Below are 20708 nucleotides of genomic sequence, written 5' to 3' on the forward strand. Positions count from 1 at the left end.
AGCACCCGCACCCAGCAGGATTCATGGAAGGTGGGGGCACTGCAGACTGGGACACAGGAGCTGTGCTGGGAGAAGGGATGGACCCTGACAATGGCTTCAGGGACAAAAATAGAAGCAGCAGGGTGAGGACAGCTGTTCCTAGTTTAAACTGTCAGTTTTTAATAAGCTGTTTTGCTCTTTGAAAAGCATTTGTTTCATCATTTCATAAACAGGAGGATGGGCCGGGGCAGCATCATCGAGGACGTCACCTACTTTGTCACTGCTCCTCTCCAGATCCTCAAAGGCCTCCAGTTTTCTCCCAGTGCCATCAGATTCAAAGCCATCAGGGCTTTCAGCAGCACAAAGTGACTATAAGGAAGACTGAAGTCTGCCATTCAGTTTGCCAAGACATCTGGCAAAAGCATTATGTACAGCTGAACATTTCATCACGTCTGCCAAGACACAGTCATTTTGGATTAATTTTAAGACAGTTTTTAAAGTGATGATGAAGGATTGTGCCGTGCACTTCAGTAGCATTTAAAAAAAAAAAAAATTAAAAAAACCCCCACCAACCTCTTTCTTCTTTAAACCTCTCATTCAAATTGTCCCAGTTTGGCAGCTCTGGGGTGCATTTGATTCGTGATTTGGAGGGATTCACCGATTGTGACACTTCCATTTATCTGAGCTCGTGTAAGTGCTGGCACAGCCCATGGGTGGTAGCAGTACCTTCAATATTAAACATGGCCACTTGGAGCAATTCATTTACAAACAGGCAGCATAGCCTGTAACATCCGAAATGCATCCACCCAGCAATAACCAGCATCTATGATTAAATGCTTACAAGCTGTAATCTCAGCTGGAGCCCTGCAGTTTGGGGTTAACTACCCTCCAAGAGCAAAAGCATTTACAGCGCTGTCACTCCAGAGCAGTCCCCGGTATTCCCACTGAAGGGGTGCCAAAATCTGTACTCAGTGACATGCAAAGGAGAGATGTAGCTCATGGGTTGCTGCTTTTGAGATCCCAGCTCATGCAAGCCTGCAGCCATTTCCATGGCCCCATCAACTTCCCTGGGCAACCTGTGCCAGGGCCTCACCACCCTCACAGACAACAATTCCTTCCCAATATCCCATCTAACCCTGCCCACTGGCAGTGGGAAGCCATTGCCCCTTGTTCTGTCCCTTCAGCCCTTGTCCCCAGTCCCTCTCCAGCTCTCCTGGAGCCCCTTTAGGCACTGGAAGGGGCTCTAAGTTCTCCCTGGATCCTTCTCTTCTCCAGGCTGAACACCCCCAGCTGTCCCAGCCTGGCTCCAGAGCATAGGGGCTCTAGCCCTCAGATCCTTAAGGTCCCTTCCAACCCAAACCATTCTATGATTACCTTAAATCCTCATGTCCACAGCCCACAGCACCTCCCTGCCCTGCTCCCGATGAGTTGCTGTTCCCAAAGTCACAGCAGGAAGTGTAGTTCTGTTGTCCAGGTCAGTGGAGGTTGTAACAGTTGCCCTTTTGTCTTCGAAACACCATTATCTCCCTTCAGCAGAACTGTTATCAGCACCATGGGCGATGCTGGTGACGTGTGTTGGTGTCTCATGCAGAAGAAGGATGGCCCCAGAGCACTTGTCTGGTGATGTCACAGCCTGGGGATGTCCTGCCAACAGGATCCTTTCCTGAAAGGGAAAAAAACCAGGCAAACTCCCTGTATGCATGACCCTTTCCCTGAGCCCTTCACACATATCTGGATGTCATGAATGACCCATGAATGACCATGAATGAATAATTCTCAGAGTTTAGGTTCTGCCTTCTAGCCAAGCCCCAACTAATACCCAGTCACCTCCATCCTAGCCCAGACAACCAACTTTGTGACACTCAGGACATCATTCCCCACAGAAGTCAGTCTCAAGGGAATATCTGCACCATATTGAGAGCCCACAGCCACCAAAGTTGCTTCCAGAAGGTGTCCAGGAGCTGATGCTTCATCCTCCAGGTGCTCAGGATGAGGTTGCTGTGTGTTGTCATCAGACGTGCAGCTGTTACCTTAAACTGCTAGTTGTGAGTCAGTAGAGTCTGTTATAATAACAGATAATAAATATTATAATAACTCCCCCCAAAATCCCCAAATTCAGAGCAAACCAAACACAAAAGCAGCTGCAACCCTGAATTTCATGGCAGTACTGGTACCAATGGTACCTATTTTTAGGTGAGGTGGCCAAAGCCTCGCTAATGGGAAGAAATGGGAAAGGATTTACAGGGGTCAGGTGATTCTAGAAGTGCAATTGTATAGAAAACTCCTGCTCTTCCAGGATTTACACTCACTGAGATTTACACACACTGAGCCCAATCCATCAGGAGAGACCTTGGGGTTGACTAAACGTAGGATGGCATTTGACCTTTAGTTGGCTGAATTAGACAACGTACACGAGAATGAAACTGGTAGAAAAGGTTGTACAAAAAGCTTTAGAGTTTCCAAAGAAGGGAGGGGGGTTGTTTGCTTCTTCCTTTCCTGTTTAACTGGTAGATCAACAATCTAGAGGGACACAGAGAACTGTTTGGGGATTTTTTTTCCCGTAACTTGCCTAATACTCTTCGGTTTTAGGTTAGTAGGGTCAAGAAAAGCCAGGACACCTGGCAAAGGCAGACCAAAAACCTTCCAAAGTGAGTGATTCCCAACTCATTCGTAGTTTTCTACCCACCACCTCAGTTTCAGAGTGAGATCAGAGTTTCACTCTGAGGAAGGAGAATTTCTCCCTCGACAGGGATATGTGCATCAGGCTCCACAGGCACAACCCACAACAGACAGCAACTGGGTTTCCTGCCTGTTGTCCTCAAAGCTTGGTCTTCTGGAAGGGATGGTCTTCTCAGAACTGACCTCTCTTCTCCCCACCCCTGAAGTGACGGATTTCCCTCTCCAGAGCTACTCAAGGAGCCCAAGCAGGTGGTGTCACAGGTGACCAGCACTCAGAGCAAGAACAGAATAGAATCTCAGAACGGTTTGGGTTGGAAAGGACCTTAAAGACCATCTTGTTCCATCTTCTGCTGTGGGCAGGGACACCTTCCACTAGACCAAGTTGCTCCAAACCCCATCCAACCTGACCTTGGACACTTCCAGGGATCCAAGGGCAGCCACAGCTTCTCTGGCCTCCCCACCCTCCCAGCCAGGAATTCCTTCCCAAGATCCCATCTAACCCTGCCCTCTGGCAGTTTGAAGCCATTTCCCCTTGTCCTGTCACTCCAGGCCTCCCCAAAGCCCTTCTCCATCTTTCTTGTTGGCTCTCTTCAGGCACTGCAAGGCCACAGTTAGATCACCCCAAATATGAGCGTGGTCAGGTGAAGGCCCCCGTGACACACTCGTCCTGTCCCCCCAAAAAACAGAGACTCAACATTGGCTTACATGGCGTGGCCAGAACAACAGGAAAGAGAAGCTGAGGGTGCAGCTACACACCACATCTGGTCTGGTGTGGACAATCCAGTCCCTCCTCTGTTTCCCCCATGACTGTTGAGGTTGAGTTGTCAGGAGGTGGGATTCCATATGACACTTCCCTTCTTTCACCAAGCACTGATTTAAACAATTATTTTACTTTACACAATAAATAAAATAACATCCTTCTTACTGCACATCCTGGAGGATGTTATAAAGCCTTGTGCACGTTAGGCCTGATGACCACCCCAAGACTCATCCCATGGCAGCTATCACAGAAAACAGAACAACACCCTGTACGTACTGTTTTATTTTTTTTTTTTTAATTATGCATAATAAATCTTTCACACAAAGTAATGAAAAGGATCCCTAAGGTGAAGGAAAACAAGAGTATTTGTGACCGTACCAGAGTGCAGACATCAGGGCACTGCCAGACCCACATCACGCTCCAACTCTTGGAAGAGCCAATGGATTTTAGTGTAAATCTTGGTCTGGCTCTGCTGTTCCAGCTTTAGGTGGTAACTCCAGCTGTTCCAAACCAGTTGGAATCTGGGAGAACAGCATATTATTAAACACACAAGGAAATTATGCCATTGGAACAAACCTGTTCCTTCTGTACGTCAGTGTCCCCACAACAAGAGGACAGTGAGAGACAATTTGCTGTGGGACTCTCACGCTGGTTCAGCAGCTGGTTTGACCTATTCTGTCAGACTTCTGCTTTATGTACCCTTCTCTCTGTAAAAAGCCCTTTCACAGAAGAAATCAGGCTCTCTGCAGTCTGGCACCTGGCTGAGTTGTCTGCTCTGGTGAGGCCTCTCTCGCCCCGGGGTGAAGGGTGCTCCCCTTGGGCAGGTTCAAGTTCTGCTTAAAACAGATGAACACTGAGCCATCCCAGTAGCTTCAGAATCCCCAGTTTAAAAGTGCATCTTCAGACTGACCTCTCCAAAGCTGGGCAGCCCTGCTGACTCACAAACACTCTTAGTCTTTTAATAAAGACAAAATTACGAATCACTACAGTAAGTAAGAAAAGTCATCCCCTTTTGACGTTTGCTCAAAGAACAAAACAAAACAGAATAAGTTCAAAAACACAGCATCAACTTATGTGCAGCTCAGTCATGGTTCATTCATTTCTCCTATTTGCCTAAGAAAACACTGCATCCCCAGTCTTAACATTGCCTTTTCTCAAAAGCTTCTGCCATAAAGTCCTAAATGCTCCAGGGCTGTAGATATATATATCCCTTTGTAGCTATATTTTAATAAATCTGGAAAGCTTTTTTTTTTTTTTAAGCCAGCAACTCCATTTGTGTAGGACTCAAATGGACTTCCACCTCTAAACAAGCAGATAAAAGGAAAGTACAATCTTAGCACATCCTTTAGGGGGACCAAACAGTGCAAGAAATTCTATTTAAAGCTACTTGAAGGACTGTCTGAAAGCAAATGCACCTGATTCCTCAGGTCAACAAACAGAACATGCTGGAGCAGGCAGTGAATACAGAGGGTTGCCACATATGTTTAGGAACTGATTCCTTGAAATTGGAAGTTTTGGCATGCAATGCACTGGTGACAGTCCCCCCACACAGCAGCATGTGGGATGGGGAGAGTGTGCACACGTGTGTGCAACGGGCATCGTTGGGAGTCTCTCCCAAAAAAATATCCCCACTTTGATACATGAGATGTTCTTTCAAAATCACACCACATTTCTTCTGCTTTTCCCACTGCTGAAACAGGTGTATCAGGAAAGGGCACTTGAAAACAACAACAGAAAGAAAGAGAAGTACTCTACATTCAGATAAATTTATACTTCTGCCATAAAACCTTCAATACCAAAAAGAGGGGTTTCAACACAGAGCTTTGTCAAGGATCCCCAGGACACACTGTCACCATTACGCACATTACAGGACACTGGTCTACTTTACAATCTTATAATTATTTTCTTTGGACTTTTTCCAACCCCCCCCCCCCTTCCCTACACCTTCAATTTCCAGGAACAACTTTTGTACAGGAGCACAGAAAAACAAGTCTGTAAGGGACTTGACCCCGAAAGCTGGTGTTTCTAGCCCTATGTAGAGTATTTGCCAGTCAAAAAAACAACAACAACAAAAAAAGACTTGCTATTGAAAATCCTCCCACAAACATCTAAATCAAGTGTTTTGAATCTGCCTGGGAGCTAATCTGATTAAGATGCTGCTTGCTTAGTTCCCTTGGATGACAGTGTAGACACCAATTTCAGGACTGCAGCCCTGACAGTGCCACGGAAACGGAGGGCTGTGAGTGAAAACATGGGATTAGGTAACAATCAACCCACGGCAGAATCCAACAGACCATAAAAAGCTTGACCCAACGAAGTTGCCTCGCCTGAAAGAAACAAAAACACAAACACTACTTCCAAACCAAAGCCTCTTTCCTCATTTACCCCGTTAAGTTAAAAGAAAAATCAGGTTTGTGGTTGGTAGTAACATCACACCCCATGTGTAAGGCCTCATTTTCATCAAACAAGCTCTAGGTTATGGGTATAAATACAAGGTTGCCTACAAGTCCCTCACACCACAGCCTGTCACCAGCGTGTCGGTGGCAATCTGCTTCCAAAAATGGGCTGTACAGTGGTGGCAACTTCCTTCTCTGTAAGCTTTGGGGTCAGAGGGTGCACGTTGGAAGGGGTCACGTATCAACACGCGGTGCAGAGGTTCGTTTTCTGTAAGAAGACAGAGTTGGGTTGGGTTGGGTTGGGTGTCCTTCAGCCAGAGTCCATGGTGAAGAGCTGGATGTCGTGGGGGTTCCAGTACAGGGCCACGGCAGAGTTGTAGACCAAGGACCACACGTAGGGGATGAAGAACTCCTCAGGCTGCTCCTCCTCCACATACTTGAACTTCAGCTCGGGGAACTTCTGCAACAAGAAACCAAAGTCCAGTGAGGGGAGGTTTGCATGTCTGTTTGCAAACACACAGCCCACGTAAACACTGAAGAAAGAGGTCTGGTCAACAAAATAATGGGAGGAACTAAACCATTAGACCCAAAGGAAAATATTTACAGGATAAAGAGATCATTTATAATTTCTTCTTTGAATGAGTGCTACATTAGCATATTGTATTCAACCTCTTTACTGTTGGTCACAATCCATTTGCATGTTAACAGACTGAACACCTTGAATCCTTTACAAAACACAAAGGTCCTAAGGAAAACTGTCATTTTCAGCAGCTTCACAAAGGCTTTCTTCTTTTGCACATACAGACCTGTTTATTGCAGTTTTCCCTAGAAAGCATTTTGCTGTTAATTTTACTTGGCTCTTTAGCAGGAGAATCCTTTGGAAAGGCTGTAAGAATAAACACAGCCTGTGATATCACAGAATATCCTGAGTTGGAACAGACCCACGGGATCATCCAGTCCAATCCCTGGCCCTGCACAGGACACCCCAACAATCCCACCCTGGCCCCTGAGATCACTGTCCAAACACTCCTTGAGCTCTGTCAGGTTTCTTGCTGTGCCCACTGCCCTGGGGAGCCTGTTCAGTGCCCAACCACCCTCTGGGGGAAGAACTTTTTCCTGAGATCCAACCCAATCCTCCCCTGACACAGCTCTGGCCATTCCCTCAGGTCCTGTCTCTCACCAGAGAGCAGAGACAGACATGCTGCGACCTTAGTTTCCTAATCCTCTCATTCTTCCCTCTCCCAAAGCAACACACACTGAAAACCCACTGTGTTCACTCTCAGTGTGTTTTTGGAAGGGCTGAGTCTACTTTTGTACTCTGGTCTTCACTTTATCCACTTCTAAATGTTGCCTGTGCCTGATCTTGGCAGAGTCTCAGACAAAAGCCGCATTGCAATGATCACTGGGGTAAGATAAAACACGATGCACTTTATTATTTATAAGGCTGTGGCTAAGACTAAGAATAAACTCAACAGTGTGACATGATCAGAACAAGCACAAGCAATGGCTAAGGAGCCTCTTTGCCCATTAATAATGAAGGGATTCCCTATCCTATTTCTTCAGCTCACAGTGTCCTGTTTCCTTGCCTTAGGGTACAGGACTTCTGGTTTGATCAGTCTCCTTTAAAGGAGCCCTTCTTGGCCTCTTGGTTTTCAGGGTTATGTATTTACCTTCTATGCACTCAGGTTATTTGTATTCTTGGGGCCAGAAAACATGGAAATCTGCAGAAGAGTTGTAGAAAACATGTAGATGTGGCACCTGGGGATGTGGGTTAGAGGTGGGCTTGCCAGTGCTGGGGTAACATTTGGACTTGATGATCTTGGAGGGTTTTTCCACCTTAAGGATTCTGTGACTCTATGTTTCTATTCCTTCCTTGTGCTGCTGCTGCTGGTACTGGAGCAGTTTGGGTCAAGTGCTGAGCACACAATTACACCAAGACACAAAGGTGCCACCCGTGCTGTGCTTTACAAGGAGGATGTCTCCATGGACAGCTTCTTCCAACCCTTCAAGGTGACAATGTGCCACCTCCTACATGTCTCCATGGACAGCTTGTCCAGCTTGGCTCGACCACAGCCTTGGGTTACAACGTGACATCTCCTCCATCACTGAGGATGTCACTGCTACCTTCCAAGTGCTCTCACATTCTGGAGCTGCCATGGTTTGGCTCATTTTGGGGTCAGGCCCTCGACCACAGCTCTACTTAGCTGGCTGACAATGTGGAGCCTGGGAGGAACCATTTTGACTGTCATTATTGTACTTCATGACTTTGGAAGGAGTGGGGAGCTCAGCCTCAGAGCAATCAGGGAGGGAAGGAGGACACCACTATCTCTGTTCAAGGAACTAAGGCACATAAAAGAACAGGTTGTTAAAGGCACTTCTGCACTTAACTCCTGTTGAGTTCAAAGCTCAGAACCTCAAAGGTACATCAGCAAGTTTAATTTCCTGTGTCAGACATGCAGTTTGTGGTACAGAAGCTCTACCATAGCTTTTTCACGCACCCATCCCACTTTCTACCACCTCTCTTCCCCAGGTCTGTTTTGATGAGTGTGTTTAATGTTCTGCATCACTTTATTTTCTCACTCTCAGGCACCTTGCACCCATACTCACCCCCATCTCTCATTTCCTGCCTCCTATCCTACTCCCACCCCAACTCCCTTCCACTGCATCCTTATCCTCTCTCTTTAACATATCTTTCTATTTTGAACTTGCCCAAGCAAGTTTTCTTTTTTCTCATCAGCCTCAAGAGATCATCCTTTTCATTAATATCCTCTATCCCTTCCCACCACATCTCCAAGTTCTCAAACTGTCCCTACCTTCCTCTTCTGCCACTCTACCCCTCCTCTCAGGACACTGTAATTCTTTTGGAAGGTTAAACCTCACTCCAGTCAAGCCCTCATGTATATTTTCATTACTATTTATTTTTTTTTAAAAATCCTGATATTCTACTCTGCTTATCCTCGGCGCAGTCTTCCCCACTTCCCTCCAAAACATCCTGACTTGTGGTCAGTGTTGACAGCAGCACATTCCCTTCAGCACTGCATCAGCAGAATGAATGGTTAAACCTCATGGTTACACCATGGCAACGTTTCAAGGCAGAGAAAAGCCTTAAACAGCTGCCACTCTTCACCCCAGGGGCGGCTGCACGCCAGGACTGCAGCCTGGAGTAGTCCTTCTGGGAAGGAAGGGGGGAAAAAAGTGACTAAAGATACTAATTTCAGTTGAATTAAACACAGATAACTTTTTTTTTCCCCCCCACGTTCAGGGTCACAGATACAGCTACTGATTTTGCAAACACTTGTGGCAAGCAATGTGGGAGCATTCTGGGCTCTTGTGAAGCCTAACAAACATCTCCAGCCTTAAAGCTGTAGGTAAAATTGTATTAGAAGTTCCAATAGCTCCATCTGAGATGCTCAGGTCTTACTATCCCATTATCTCTCAGCTGGAAGGGCAGCATAAAATAAATCAGATAGCATTCATATTTTCAGGCAATAAGCCATGCATTGATTTTATTATTAAGCTTTTCTTCAGGCTGATCAATATTGCCATCGATTACAATCGTACTGCAGCAATTTAATAATCAATTTCAGATTAAAGGCTATAACTCACTGCAGTCAGTCTGCACTCTCTCACACTCAACACATGCCTTGAACAGTCTGCACTGTATCTTGGAAATGTAGAAAAGGAAAATGAGACTTTTAAGCAGAGGGATCACACACGTCGCCATTAAATACACACAATTTCGAATGCATTTGTACAAAAATAATGTAGGTAACGGCAGGAGTGACGGATTTGTGACAGTCCGCCTGAACAGTGGGCCCAGGACAGCTCAATGCCCTGTTAATGACACACAGAGAATCTGAATTGCAGGTCAGCAATTCAAACCCACCTTCTTTAGACGGTTGCAGTGATGCCTGGCTGTGTGCTGGCCACAGTTTCTCATTCATTAAAAATGAGAAATCCTAGAGGCCCAGCATGGAGAGAACTGCACCAGCATCTTTGGGATGTGGATGTGGCACTTGGGAATATGGTTTAGTGGTGAACACAGTGGTGCTGGGTTAATGGTTGAACTTGATCTTAGAGGGTTTTTCTAACCTCAATGATTTTGTGATCTACCTTGCAAGATTAACCATGGCAGTCATCCACTGCTAAGATGAAAAACTACCCATACTGTCTTACTATAAGGGTGTTCACTGAAAACAGAATTTATTAACAAACAAAACCACCAAATTTAAGCCACCTCAAAAAGTTTCTTTCTTATCAGACTGACTTTAAAACTATTTGTAACAGCCAGAATTAGAAAACACATAAGAAGCCTTATTGAGGCCAAAAAGCCGTAAGATTTTCAATGGGTTCAAGGAATGGTTCAATTCAGATCTGTGCCATTTGCCTCCTGCATGTACTGCTTCCAAATGAGTGATCAGGAGCCTTAGCCATGTGTTGCAGACAGGAGGTGACACTGAATGAGTGTTTCTGCAGAGCTGTAAAACAACCAGGCCACTGGAGTCTCAGGGCACTCCCAGCAATGTCCCAGCCAGCACTGTTGAGTTTCTATCATGGTTAACAAAATTCCCAAAGTGGCACATCAAACCAGCAGTGCACAAAACCACTTTCTTCTGCTTTGCTGCTGTTGTGTCCAACTTACTCCTGGAAAGACATTTGCTCCCCAGCTGGTGACACTTCAGTGAACCTCTTTTGAAAAGAGGGACCGTTCTAAGGCATCTTAAACAGTAGTCTTAATAACAGAGGACAAGCCCTGGCACGGGATTAATCATCCCTTTTCTTCCTTCACAGTCCTGTTTGTGATGGTGTTGAAAGATGGAGCCCCTCTGCTCTGGAGTCAGGCTGGGAGAGCTGGGGGTGTTCAGCCTGGAGAAGAGAAGACCCTGGGAAGACCTGAGAGCCCCTTCCAGTGCCTAAAGGGGCTCCAGGAGAGCTGGAGAGGGACTTGGGAAGGCCTGGAGTGACAAAACAAGGTTTTCCCGCTGCCAGAAGGTAGGGTTAGATGGGATACTGGGAAGGAATTGCTGTCTGTGAGGGTGGTGAGGCCCTGGCACAGGTTGCCCACAGAAGCTGCAGCTGTCCCTGGATCCCTGCAAGTGTCCAAGGTCAGGATGGGCATGGTTTGGAGCAACCTGGGCTAGTGGAGGTGTCCCTGCCCATGGCAGGGGTTGGAACTGGAAAATCTTTAAGGTCCCTCCCAACACAAAACCCTCTGTGATCCTATATACGATGCTGTTCACTATTTAAGTTTTTGAACACAAATGGGTCCACTGGAGCCATTATTTGCATTTCTCTCCAGCCCTTATAGAGGATGAACAACCCCAGAGAGTTTAAAACAAACCAACCTGAGACAGTCCCTGAAAACCTGAGAGCCGGAGCTAATGCTACGGTTTGAGCGGCACAAGTTAAACAGAGACATCACTTATCAGCTCCGGTGAATCACTCCACCACTGCACTCTATCTTGTTTTCTTCTGCCAGACAAAGCAGAAGTCAGATTTAGTGGCTGGGACAAGGGTACAAACGAGACAGACCGAGAACTTTGCAGACTGTCTGCATTGTCAATCATATGATTCGATGAAAAACCACAAGAAGTCAGATGAACAGATGAAGAACTGAACTGCAATAACTCCCCCACCGCAGAAGTTCAACAACATCGGGGTGTTTTGGTTTCTTTTTGGTCTTTTTTTTCTCTTTTTTTCAGTTAACATTGAGGAAGAGAACATCATGGCCAGCCAGCAGCACCTGGTCCCGCTCCAGGCAACGCAGTGGCATCTGCACTGCAAGGCTTGAGCTGTACGTTAAATAAAATACCCTTTCCCTTCAAATCAACCCTTGGAGCTGCTCCTAGGCTACTGTGTTATGTCAGTGGATGATCTCCACGAAGATAATATAAGCAAGGGCACATGGAGCTGCTTTAAGAGCGATGTCTTTGCTTTATTCCCTGATCGCCAAAGAAATGGGGCAGTCACTGTGGAAAATAAAGAAATTAAAGAACCGGATTAATAAAAATGTGGAGAATCCTCTTTTCCTCTAGTTGTGGTTAGAAACTCTGGTTTCTGAAACAGCAATCAAGTGCAGGTCACTGTTTTCAAAACCAGGTGACTCTTTGAGGAGGAAAGTACCATTTCCAAAAGAGTCTGAACACATTTGAGAGTCAAATTCATGGGGACTTTCCATCAATCCAAACCTTCAAAGTCTTTCTGAAAGTGGGATTTGTGTGTGTTTGAAAAGCTTACTCTGAGTCCTGTTTGGTAACCTAATGACATGCTGGCAAATTATGTGTTTCATATTGTTTCAGCTAAATATAGCAGTATTGCCTGCAGAGCATCTGTAGGATTGGACTTTATTAGCAAAATACATCAAATGGCAAAGAAAAAAAGAGACAGGGTTCAGATTCAGCATCGTACCAAGTCTCTATTATAGGGTCTATAATGAATATTTACTCTAGCCATGATTGCCACTACAGCTTGCCTTGCACTAAACAGACCAACCTGTAAGGAGTTTGTGCAAAGGAAGCACACTTGTTATTGTCTGCAAAATCTACAATGCCACCTTGAAATCTGGTCCCCAAAACAGCAATCCTGGAAAAAAACCTCAGCAGTCATGCCTGGTACACTGTGCACGGTATCGATACCCAGGTACCTATGTAAGCATTGATATATTTGGTTTTCATATAAATACAGGCACTTGAGTTTTTTAATGGAGCACAATTCGTGGATGCAAACATCTCAGTGCTTGGTTTAAGACACTGATAGACTGAATCTTTGCAATTATTTAATTCTTTTGAGGTGATAAGGCCCTTTCATCTTCCTCTGGTTCTGTTCGTGTCTGCGGTGCTTCTCTTTGACTTCAGACAGAAAGCCGGTGTGGCTTTGGTGAAATATCTGTATGGGCTACACCACACCTGCCTGATACCATCTTTTTCTCCCTCTCAGGCCTGCAGCACAGACAGCCCAGCAGAGGATGGTGGTGGGGAGATGAGGGAAGCAAACAGGAAACGTGCTAGACTAGGTGTGAGCCGCACGTCTTGTTCAGAGATCTGTGTGAGGAATAGGTGCAAACTGAAAGATGGTGAAGAAAACTGGGGCTCAGAACACGCCAGGAGGGTTGAGAAAGAAATAGAAAACTCAGGGTGGTAAGAGGTTCAAAACCATCTACGTGCAAGCTAAATATGTTAAATATAATAAATATAGTATTATGTGTAATAAAAGAAATGTAAAAGTTTAAGGAATTACACGAGCTGTAGTAGACGACAACATTTTACCCAGGGAGTAAAATTCCATAAGACAGGTAACCCATACTCTCCTATTGGGACACAATCTTCCTGGTTCAGCAGGGCAGGTAAGTTAATCTATAGAGAGACAGCTGTTTAGAAAGTTAGGATCATTGATACGTGACTTCTGTCTTCAGGTCACTTTGAGTAAAGGTTTGTACAACCAGAGCTGCAGGAAAATAAATGCTCAGCAGTGAATTTTCAGTGTTGGATGTGAACCACCACCAGAAAAGCAGATGTGCCTCTGGTTAGAGTTCAGCAATTACCATTTTATTTTAACAGAGTACTGAGAAGCCAGGTCATTTGGGGAAAAATCAGCCAAGCAGCTCTGTCTAGATGTTTATTGGTAAAAACACAACGATTTAAATGAGTTAAATAGTTGTGGTAAACCTGCCAGGGCACAAAGCTTTGCAGGGTACCATAAGAAGAAGACTGCATTTCTTTCTGGGATAGAATGGCAAATACTGACAGCTTTAAAGCCCCAGAAATTCAGGGATGTAAATACATCCACACTTTTTTCTTTTCTACCCAGTTAAGTAATATTGCTGATAAATGTCAATAGTTCCAAACTGTGCCATAGAAATGATTTTTGTCTTCATACTGAGTTGTTAATCTATACAGATTCCAAAAGCACTGTATCTGAACACAAGACGAGGCCAGATACCCAATTCAGGCTCTCCTGAGTCCAATTCAGAAACACCTGGACTCTGGGCTACTTCTAGACAGGACAGTAAATAAACTAAAACACTGGTCAGCAGCTGTAAAGACAGGCTGGGAGAGCTGGGAGGGTTCACATGGAGAAGAGAAGGCTCCAGGGAGACCTAAAAGTCCCTTTCAATGCCTAAAAGGGCTCCAGGAGAGCTGGAGAGGGACTTGGGACAAGGGATGGAAGGACAGGACACAGGGAATGGCTTCCCACTGGCAGAGGGCAGGGTTAGATGGGATATTGGGAAGGAATTGCTGTCTGTGAGGGTGATGAGGCCCTGGTACAGGTTGCCCAGAGAAGCTGTGGCTGCCCCTGGATCCCTGGAAATATCCAAGGCCAGGTTGGACGGGGCTTGGAACAACCTGGTCTGGTCTAGTGGAAGGTGTTCCTACCCATGGCAGCGGGTGGAATGAGATGAGCCTTATGGTTCCTTCCAACACAAACTGTTCTGGGATTCTCTGAAAATCCCTTAGAGCACTTAGTTTGAGAAAAAATGGGGATCCCTGCTCAGCTTCAGAAATACTGTGTCTACATGGAGAAATTTTGGAACGGGAAGAAAAGACCAAGAAGATGAAAGGCCAAAGAAAAACTCACATATTACACACTCTTAAGCATCATTAACCTCTAGAAAACATTGTACATATTATACATACATAGTCCCAACTCAAGGATTTAGAGCTGTAATTACAGTTTGCTTGCCCTGTCAGGATTGTTCTCTATGCCATGTTCTCTAGACAGACATATTTTTCCAGAACAATTCCAAGAAGACAGCTCAACACCTAGGAGTCAGACTGAGCTTTGACTTGCTGCCTGAACAGGGAAAAGACAGGGAACTGCAACAGGAACACTACGAGGAACTTGTAACACTCCAGAATACATAATATATGTTGGCTTTACCAAATAATAAGAAAAAAATGGACTAGAGATTGATACACGTAATTAAACTTTAAGTTCGAGGATGAAGGCATGACATGTAAACGAGGTACTATCAACAAAAAAGACCACTTTCATTCATTCCAGGGTGTAACCCAAAACAATAATTCTTTGAAAATACAGAGGCCTTTTAGAAGAAAGAATATAGATTTGAGCAAAAAGTAAAGAACCTCCAAATGACAACAGTTAAAAACAAAGAGTGTTTTTAAAATTGAAGTAAAACTAATAAAGATTTAAACATGTGGAATGAAGAAAGCTACTGACTCAACTGACAAAAATGGTTCTAGGTCCTGACCCCGCTCAAGCACTCATGACCCACACATCAACTACTCAGATAAATAAATAAAATCCTTTGTGTGCTTTTGAATTTAGGGAATTAAAATCTGAAAACCAGAATAATCCCTGGACCCATTTCTCAGTGGCATTCAAGGGCAGCACAGCACAAACGGGGATGAGCCTGTCAACTCAGAAAACTTCTATTGATGTGAAGTGGAGGTATAAGCCCTTCCTACCATGGGATTTGCAGAAAATGCACATTTCATAACAGCAGTCCCTATTTTTACCAGTGCTAAGGAAGATGCAAATGAGTTTAAGCCCTGGCTTCCTGTGCTTCACCTCACAACCCATCCGCCTCTAGATTGATGTGCAGAGCTTTATGTGGCCACGAAAAACAGCAGGTTTGCAACAAACATCTCTGTTAAAACTGAAATGAGTTTAGAAATCACTCATTCACTGATACTTTTATACAGAAGACTTGTACAGTTGCTAACAAAAGGTCACAAGATTAGCAGCAGAATTCAGACGCTTCACTCTGCTACAACTCACAATTAAGACCATGATGCTTTAGCAGTACCCTCAAATAAGGGCTTAGACATCCAGAAATTTTTTAAGTCTCAAAATTAAACCCTGCAACCTTATAAAGACTTTACAAACACCAAAATACCATTTGCCCTTTTCAAGGGTGCAAAAAGTAAAGTTTAAGAAACTGGCTGTCATAACTCAGTTGGGAACATCCCACTTTCATGTATTGTGTAAATTGGTAGCAGGGGGAGGAACAACTCTTTGAAGGTCTCATATTTGGCATAAACTCAAGTTGTCCTAAATCCATATATGCACTGTTTGGATCACTCTGCCAAAGACTGAAAATATAAAGTTCAGCAAGCAAGTGAAGGTAGAGCAGGATCAGTTCTGCAGTCAACCAGCAGATCTGGAGCAAATCACCGTCCCTGGAGGGATTTAAAAGCCATGTGGATGTGGCACTTGGGAATATGGGTTAGTGGTGGACTTGGCAGTGCTGGGGGAATGGTTGGACTTGATAATCTCAGAGGGCTTTTCCAACCCAGACAATTCTGCAATTTTGTGACCTGTGAGAGAGTGAGGTGCTTGATCAGTCCATAAAAAGCTCACGGTGCCTTCAAGGGCCTTCATCAGCTGGTCAGTGGGGAAAACCTTACATAAAAGAAAGGGGCTTTTTATGGTTCAGGGACTCGCCAAAGATAAGAACAATTCTTGCCGTGCAATTTGATTACTTGCAACAATGTGAAGGAACTCAAAGGAGGGTAAAGTAGGGGTGAAAAAAGCAAAGTCTCCTATTGGGGATACTGTAGGAGAAGGCAGCAACGAAGAATTAACTGCCTAACTGTGTATCTGGCTACAAAGTCTGTTCTGACTTCTGGATAAAAATGAGAGATCTATATTGCCCTCATCAACTTTTTTTTTAAAAACAAAGCCAATGCTATAAATGTCAAGCGATATTCCAGTTTTCACACCAGAGACAATCATCTGCTAATTATTTTCTGAAAAGTGAGTTCCACACTTTTAGTCCAATAGATATAATTTATTAAACTTTCTTTTAACAGTAAAGAAAAACTCACTGGAAAAAGGCCTATGAAATGTATGAAAGATGGAAGCTTTGGAGAAAATAACTCTGCTGAATAATGAATGATATGTGTAGCTATATACTCAAAGACATGGCAAAACTACTCTTGACAAATCTTGGAGCCAACTATGTATTTTAAAAATTTTGAGCAGTGAGTGCTACTGTCTAAGTCAGAGCAGTTGTTTTGACTTTGATAGCAGACTACTCTAAAATACAAGGAATGTTGTTTATCATGGAAATGCTTTGTGCTCCAGATAACATCACGGATGACTGCCCCACCTAGGCTAAGGCACCATCCCATCATCCCAAAACAAACCCCAGATAAACCTCTCACTGCTGCCCGGCTCCTACTTCCACCAAAAACTCAGCTATTCTGCAAATAAAACTCTTGCCATGGTGTGTGCCATGCAGAGGGTGGTGGACACACATGTGACAATGAAGGAAACAACTGAACTTCAAGAACTTAACCCACATTTCTGTGTTTCAGTAAGACACCTGAGCAAACACTGTGCCTTGCTGCCAGAGGGATGCACCTTAGGAACCTGTCTGCATTATGTACAAATTCTGGCCCAGTAATAGGTAAACACTGCTCTTTTCTCTTTTTTTTTTTTTTTTTTTTTTTTAAATACGGATTGTAATGCCCAGGGTTAGATTCTTCTTCATCCACCCTGGAAAAGGAGATGGAGATTTTTGCCATCTGACTTGATCCCACCCTGTGCTTGGTGGTGGAGCTGGTGATCACCTATGGAGTGCTGACCTCCTTGCTCTTCAGGATCTGAGCTGGGAAGAGACTGAAGCATAACAACTGCATAAACCACACTAATTTCATAGTTCAAGGATTTTTCCTTTTGCAAACCACCTACATGACCCCTCTCTGCTCTAATACAGTTTTGGGATTATCCAGAAGAACTACAAAGCATCGAGAGGTCAAAAATGCTGTTGTCACCTGCCTGTTTCTTTCACCCCAAATCCAGAGTTACTGCAATGTCAGTTTTGTTTTTTCATTTAGTTGCATAGAATATATTCCCCCAACACAAAAGGTGGCAGGAGAAGAGCAGAGTGATTCAGTTTGCATATTTTTCCAGTGACGAGGTCCCAGACATGCTTTCACTGGATACTGGTGCAACGTTGCATCCAAAACATCCCACCAAGCCAAAAAGAACATTCCTTTGGACAACTGGGACCACGCTCCTCTCCGTTATCACTGCACAGGGGTCCAAACCGCCGCCCAGACCTTGGCTTTGCGCACCAACCAGAGAGATAAGACCCCTTCTCCCAGCTGAGCTTTGATTTGCCCCTGGGAGGCTGACATTTGCAGCACATTTCCTCATGTGGAGGGCTCCTCACAGGTAGCTTTATGAGGTTAGACGTTTACTTAACAGCAGCCACAGAGACGAAGCCCAAGCCCGACATCCTCCTCCGGTCCCTCCCACCCAGCACGGCGGCGGGGCTGCACGCCAAGCCCAAACATCCTCTCCCCCCACCCCCACGGAGGAAGACCTCCTTTTGATTTTGTACTTTTTAATCTGAGAGAGCCAGGCCTGTAAATATTACAAAAAAATGATAACAATGACTTAAGAACAGAGACAGACTCGCTGTCACCAACTGTTAACTCTCAGATCAGGGCAGCCTAGGAAGTGGACCCTTATCTGCCTGAGGCTCAGGACACACTGACTAACACCCTATTGAGTCTGCAGACCTTTGGCTCCCTAATCTCCCCAAACTGGAAAACGTACACCCCAACGGACATACTCCCTTCTTAAGTATTTCAAGCCTCTGCAAAGAGACAACCAGTGCCGTGGGATGAGCAGCGCTGCCCCGTTGCATGCCAGGAAATCTCATTTATTTGTCTCAAGGAGCGAAAGGTAAAATGACAGTAAGGCCTCTCCAGCTACAGCACACGGTGCCAGACTGCAGCCTTATCTCTGCTGGCACTACCAGACAAAGAATCGGTGCCAAATGTGGACGTTTACACAGTTATTTTCCGGATGTGGACCTTCACAGTTTTTAAAAAAAAAAAATAAAAATTTGCCCTAACGTTAAGACTCCAGTGAAGACAAACCCAAGGTTTGCAAGGGGAGGGGTTAACCTGACCTCAAAAAATAACTAGGGTGCCTGTTCTAAAAACAGATTTTTAGATTGTTCATTCTATTCTGTATTTTATTCTATATTCTATTATATTCATGAAGGTTGTGATAAAAAGTTCAAATTAGGTACTGGAAACATGCCTTTATCAATGATAGAGGAAAGTAGTGGGTAGAAGGGAGAAAGGGAGAGCTACTACTGAGTATGACAAGGATTGTTTCAAGGTGGAGAGCATTTTTACGAGTTATCAGGCTGGGCAACTGTATCTCCTTGACTGCCTGAGCAGAGGGAGTCAGGAGTTGACTGTGTCCAAAAAGGATGTTTGCTTGGTGTCTTCCTGAAGCCACCAGTTTAAAAAGTAGCACACTCTCAGAGTGAAAATGCTTTTTCTTCTAATGCAAACAACCACACTGATCTGAAGAAGGGCCCCAAGTGAGCTGCTTTTCCAATAACAAATGAAAATTACTTGTATTTTCTGTTTCACTATGCTATAGACACAGCATTTCCAGATTTGTTTGCCTTCAATGACCTCAACTGTATTAAGACTTATTCTGGTAAAGACTGTCCTCAGGACATGAATCAAACATTTCTAGAGAACTCCCCAGCTCAGGCTGGGGAATTTTCAAAGTCATTTGTTCATAAATGCTATTATGTCCCTTCGTTATCAAACACAACTGCCCCCTTCCTCCCTGTGCATTCAGGCCAGGATTGTTTACCCTAGTGGCAACAATCAGGGTTTGCTGGTCTTAGCTCAGGAGGATGGAGCTTGGCAAAACCTGACGGGACAGATAAGCATGAGGAATTCAAATAAAGTTTTGCTGCCTGACTCTGAGTTCAGAGCTACAGGCACCACTAGAGACTCACGGGTCCCACATTTGAGGACAACACCTAAGTTTAGGGCATGAGCTCTCCTCCCACTCTACTGCACAGGCACAGAATTTCCTGCTCTTATTTGGAGCTGCCAGTTGCTCATACCACCTAAGAGACCTTCCTTCAGTGAGATATCTGATACAAGCCTCAGGTTTCCTATCTGTAAAAAACAATCCTTGCTGTGGACAGTTCACGTGCTGTGGTGAAGGAGGGGAAATCTTCCTCCTGGAGCTTCTGGATGCTGCTGCTGCAGCAGCATCATCAGAGTGGGAAACTGTAACCCCACTGCTACACTGTCTGTCCACAAGTTGAACTCAGCTCATGAGCCACAGCTCCCACTGTCAGAGGGCAGGGTTAGATGGGATGTTTGGAAGGAATTCCTGGCTAGGAGGGTGGGGAGGCCCTGGCACAGGTTGCCCAGAGAAGCTGTGGCAGCCCTATCCCTGGAAGTGTCCAAGGCCAGGTTGGACAGGGCTTGGAGCAACCTGGGATAGTGGAAGGTGTCCCTGCCCTTGGCAGGTGGTTGGAATGAGATGGTCTTTCGGGTCTTTAAACCTTTCTGTGACTCTGGGATCTTTTGTGACAGAGAACTAGTACAAATCACCTAGCTGGCATGCAAGGAGTAAATGCAGGACTCTCTATCTCTTCTTATGTCCTGTGCTCTAAGAGCCTATAGTGACTGAAGACACTTCACACCTGCCTGTCTCTGCTCTCAGGGAACAAGTGACAGGATGGGAGGAAACAGCCTCAAGTTGTGCCAGGGGAGGTTTGGGTTGGATATTAGGGAAAATTTCTTCATGGAAAGGATTGTCCAGCCCTGGCACAGCTGCCCAGGGCAGTGGTGGAGTCCCCATCCCTGAAGGGATTTAAAAGCCATGTGGATGTGGCACTTGGGGACATGGGTTTGTGGTGACCTTGGAAGTGCTGGAGAACAGTTGGACTTGATGGTCTGAGAGGGCTTTTCCAACCTACAGGGCAAGGAGAAAAGCTGGGTAGAAGGGAGCATAGTAGGGTTTTTAGGGTACAGAGTCAGCATGAGAACACGGTCAAGGAAAATCAGTTTTTCTTTGCAGGCTCAACAGACTGTGGGTTGAGCGCCACAACCTCAGGAACCACAAATCCAGCCTAAATCCACGTGGATTTAAGA

The 20708-nt window shown here is 45.0% G+C and overlaps 1 protein-coding gene across 3 annotated transcripts in view; it reads right to left on the reverse strand.

Annotated features, from left to right (window-relative positions):
• Positions 1–3715: 3715 nt before the first annotated feature.
• DYM (dymeclin) overlaps positions 3716–20708 on the reverse strand; it is a 216510-nt gene continuing 199517 nt past the window's right edge. For all 3 annotated transcript variants that reach the window (XM_027656166.1, XM_027656165.1, XM_027656168.1), the window contains one exon: positions 3716–6274. In XM_027656166.1, the coding sequence (XP_027511967.1) occupies positions 6125–6274 (150 nt within the window). In that variant the 3' untranslated portion in view covers positions 3716–6124. The remainder of the gene's footprint in view (positions 6275–20708) is intronic.

This window comes from Corapipo altera, unplaced genomic scaffold (assembly GCF_003945725.1).
Source record: "Corapipo altera isolate COAL_440 unplaced genomic scaffold, ASM394572v1 61553, whole genome shotgun sequence".
Classification (NCBI taxonomy): domain Eukaryota; kingdom Metazoa; phylum Chordata; class Aves; order Passeriformes; family Pipridae; genus Corapipo; species Corapipo altera.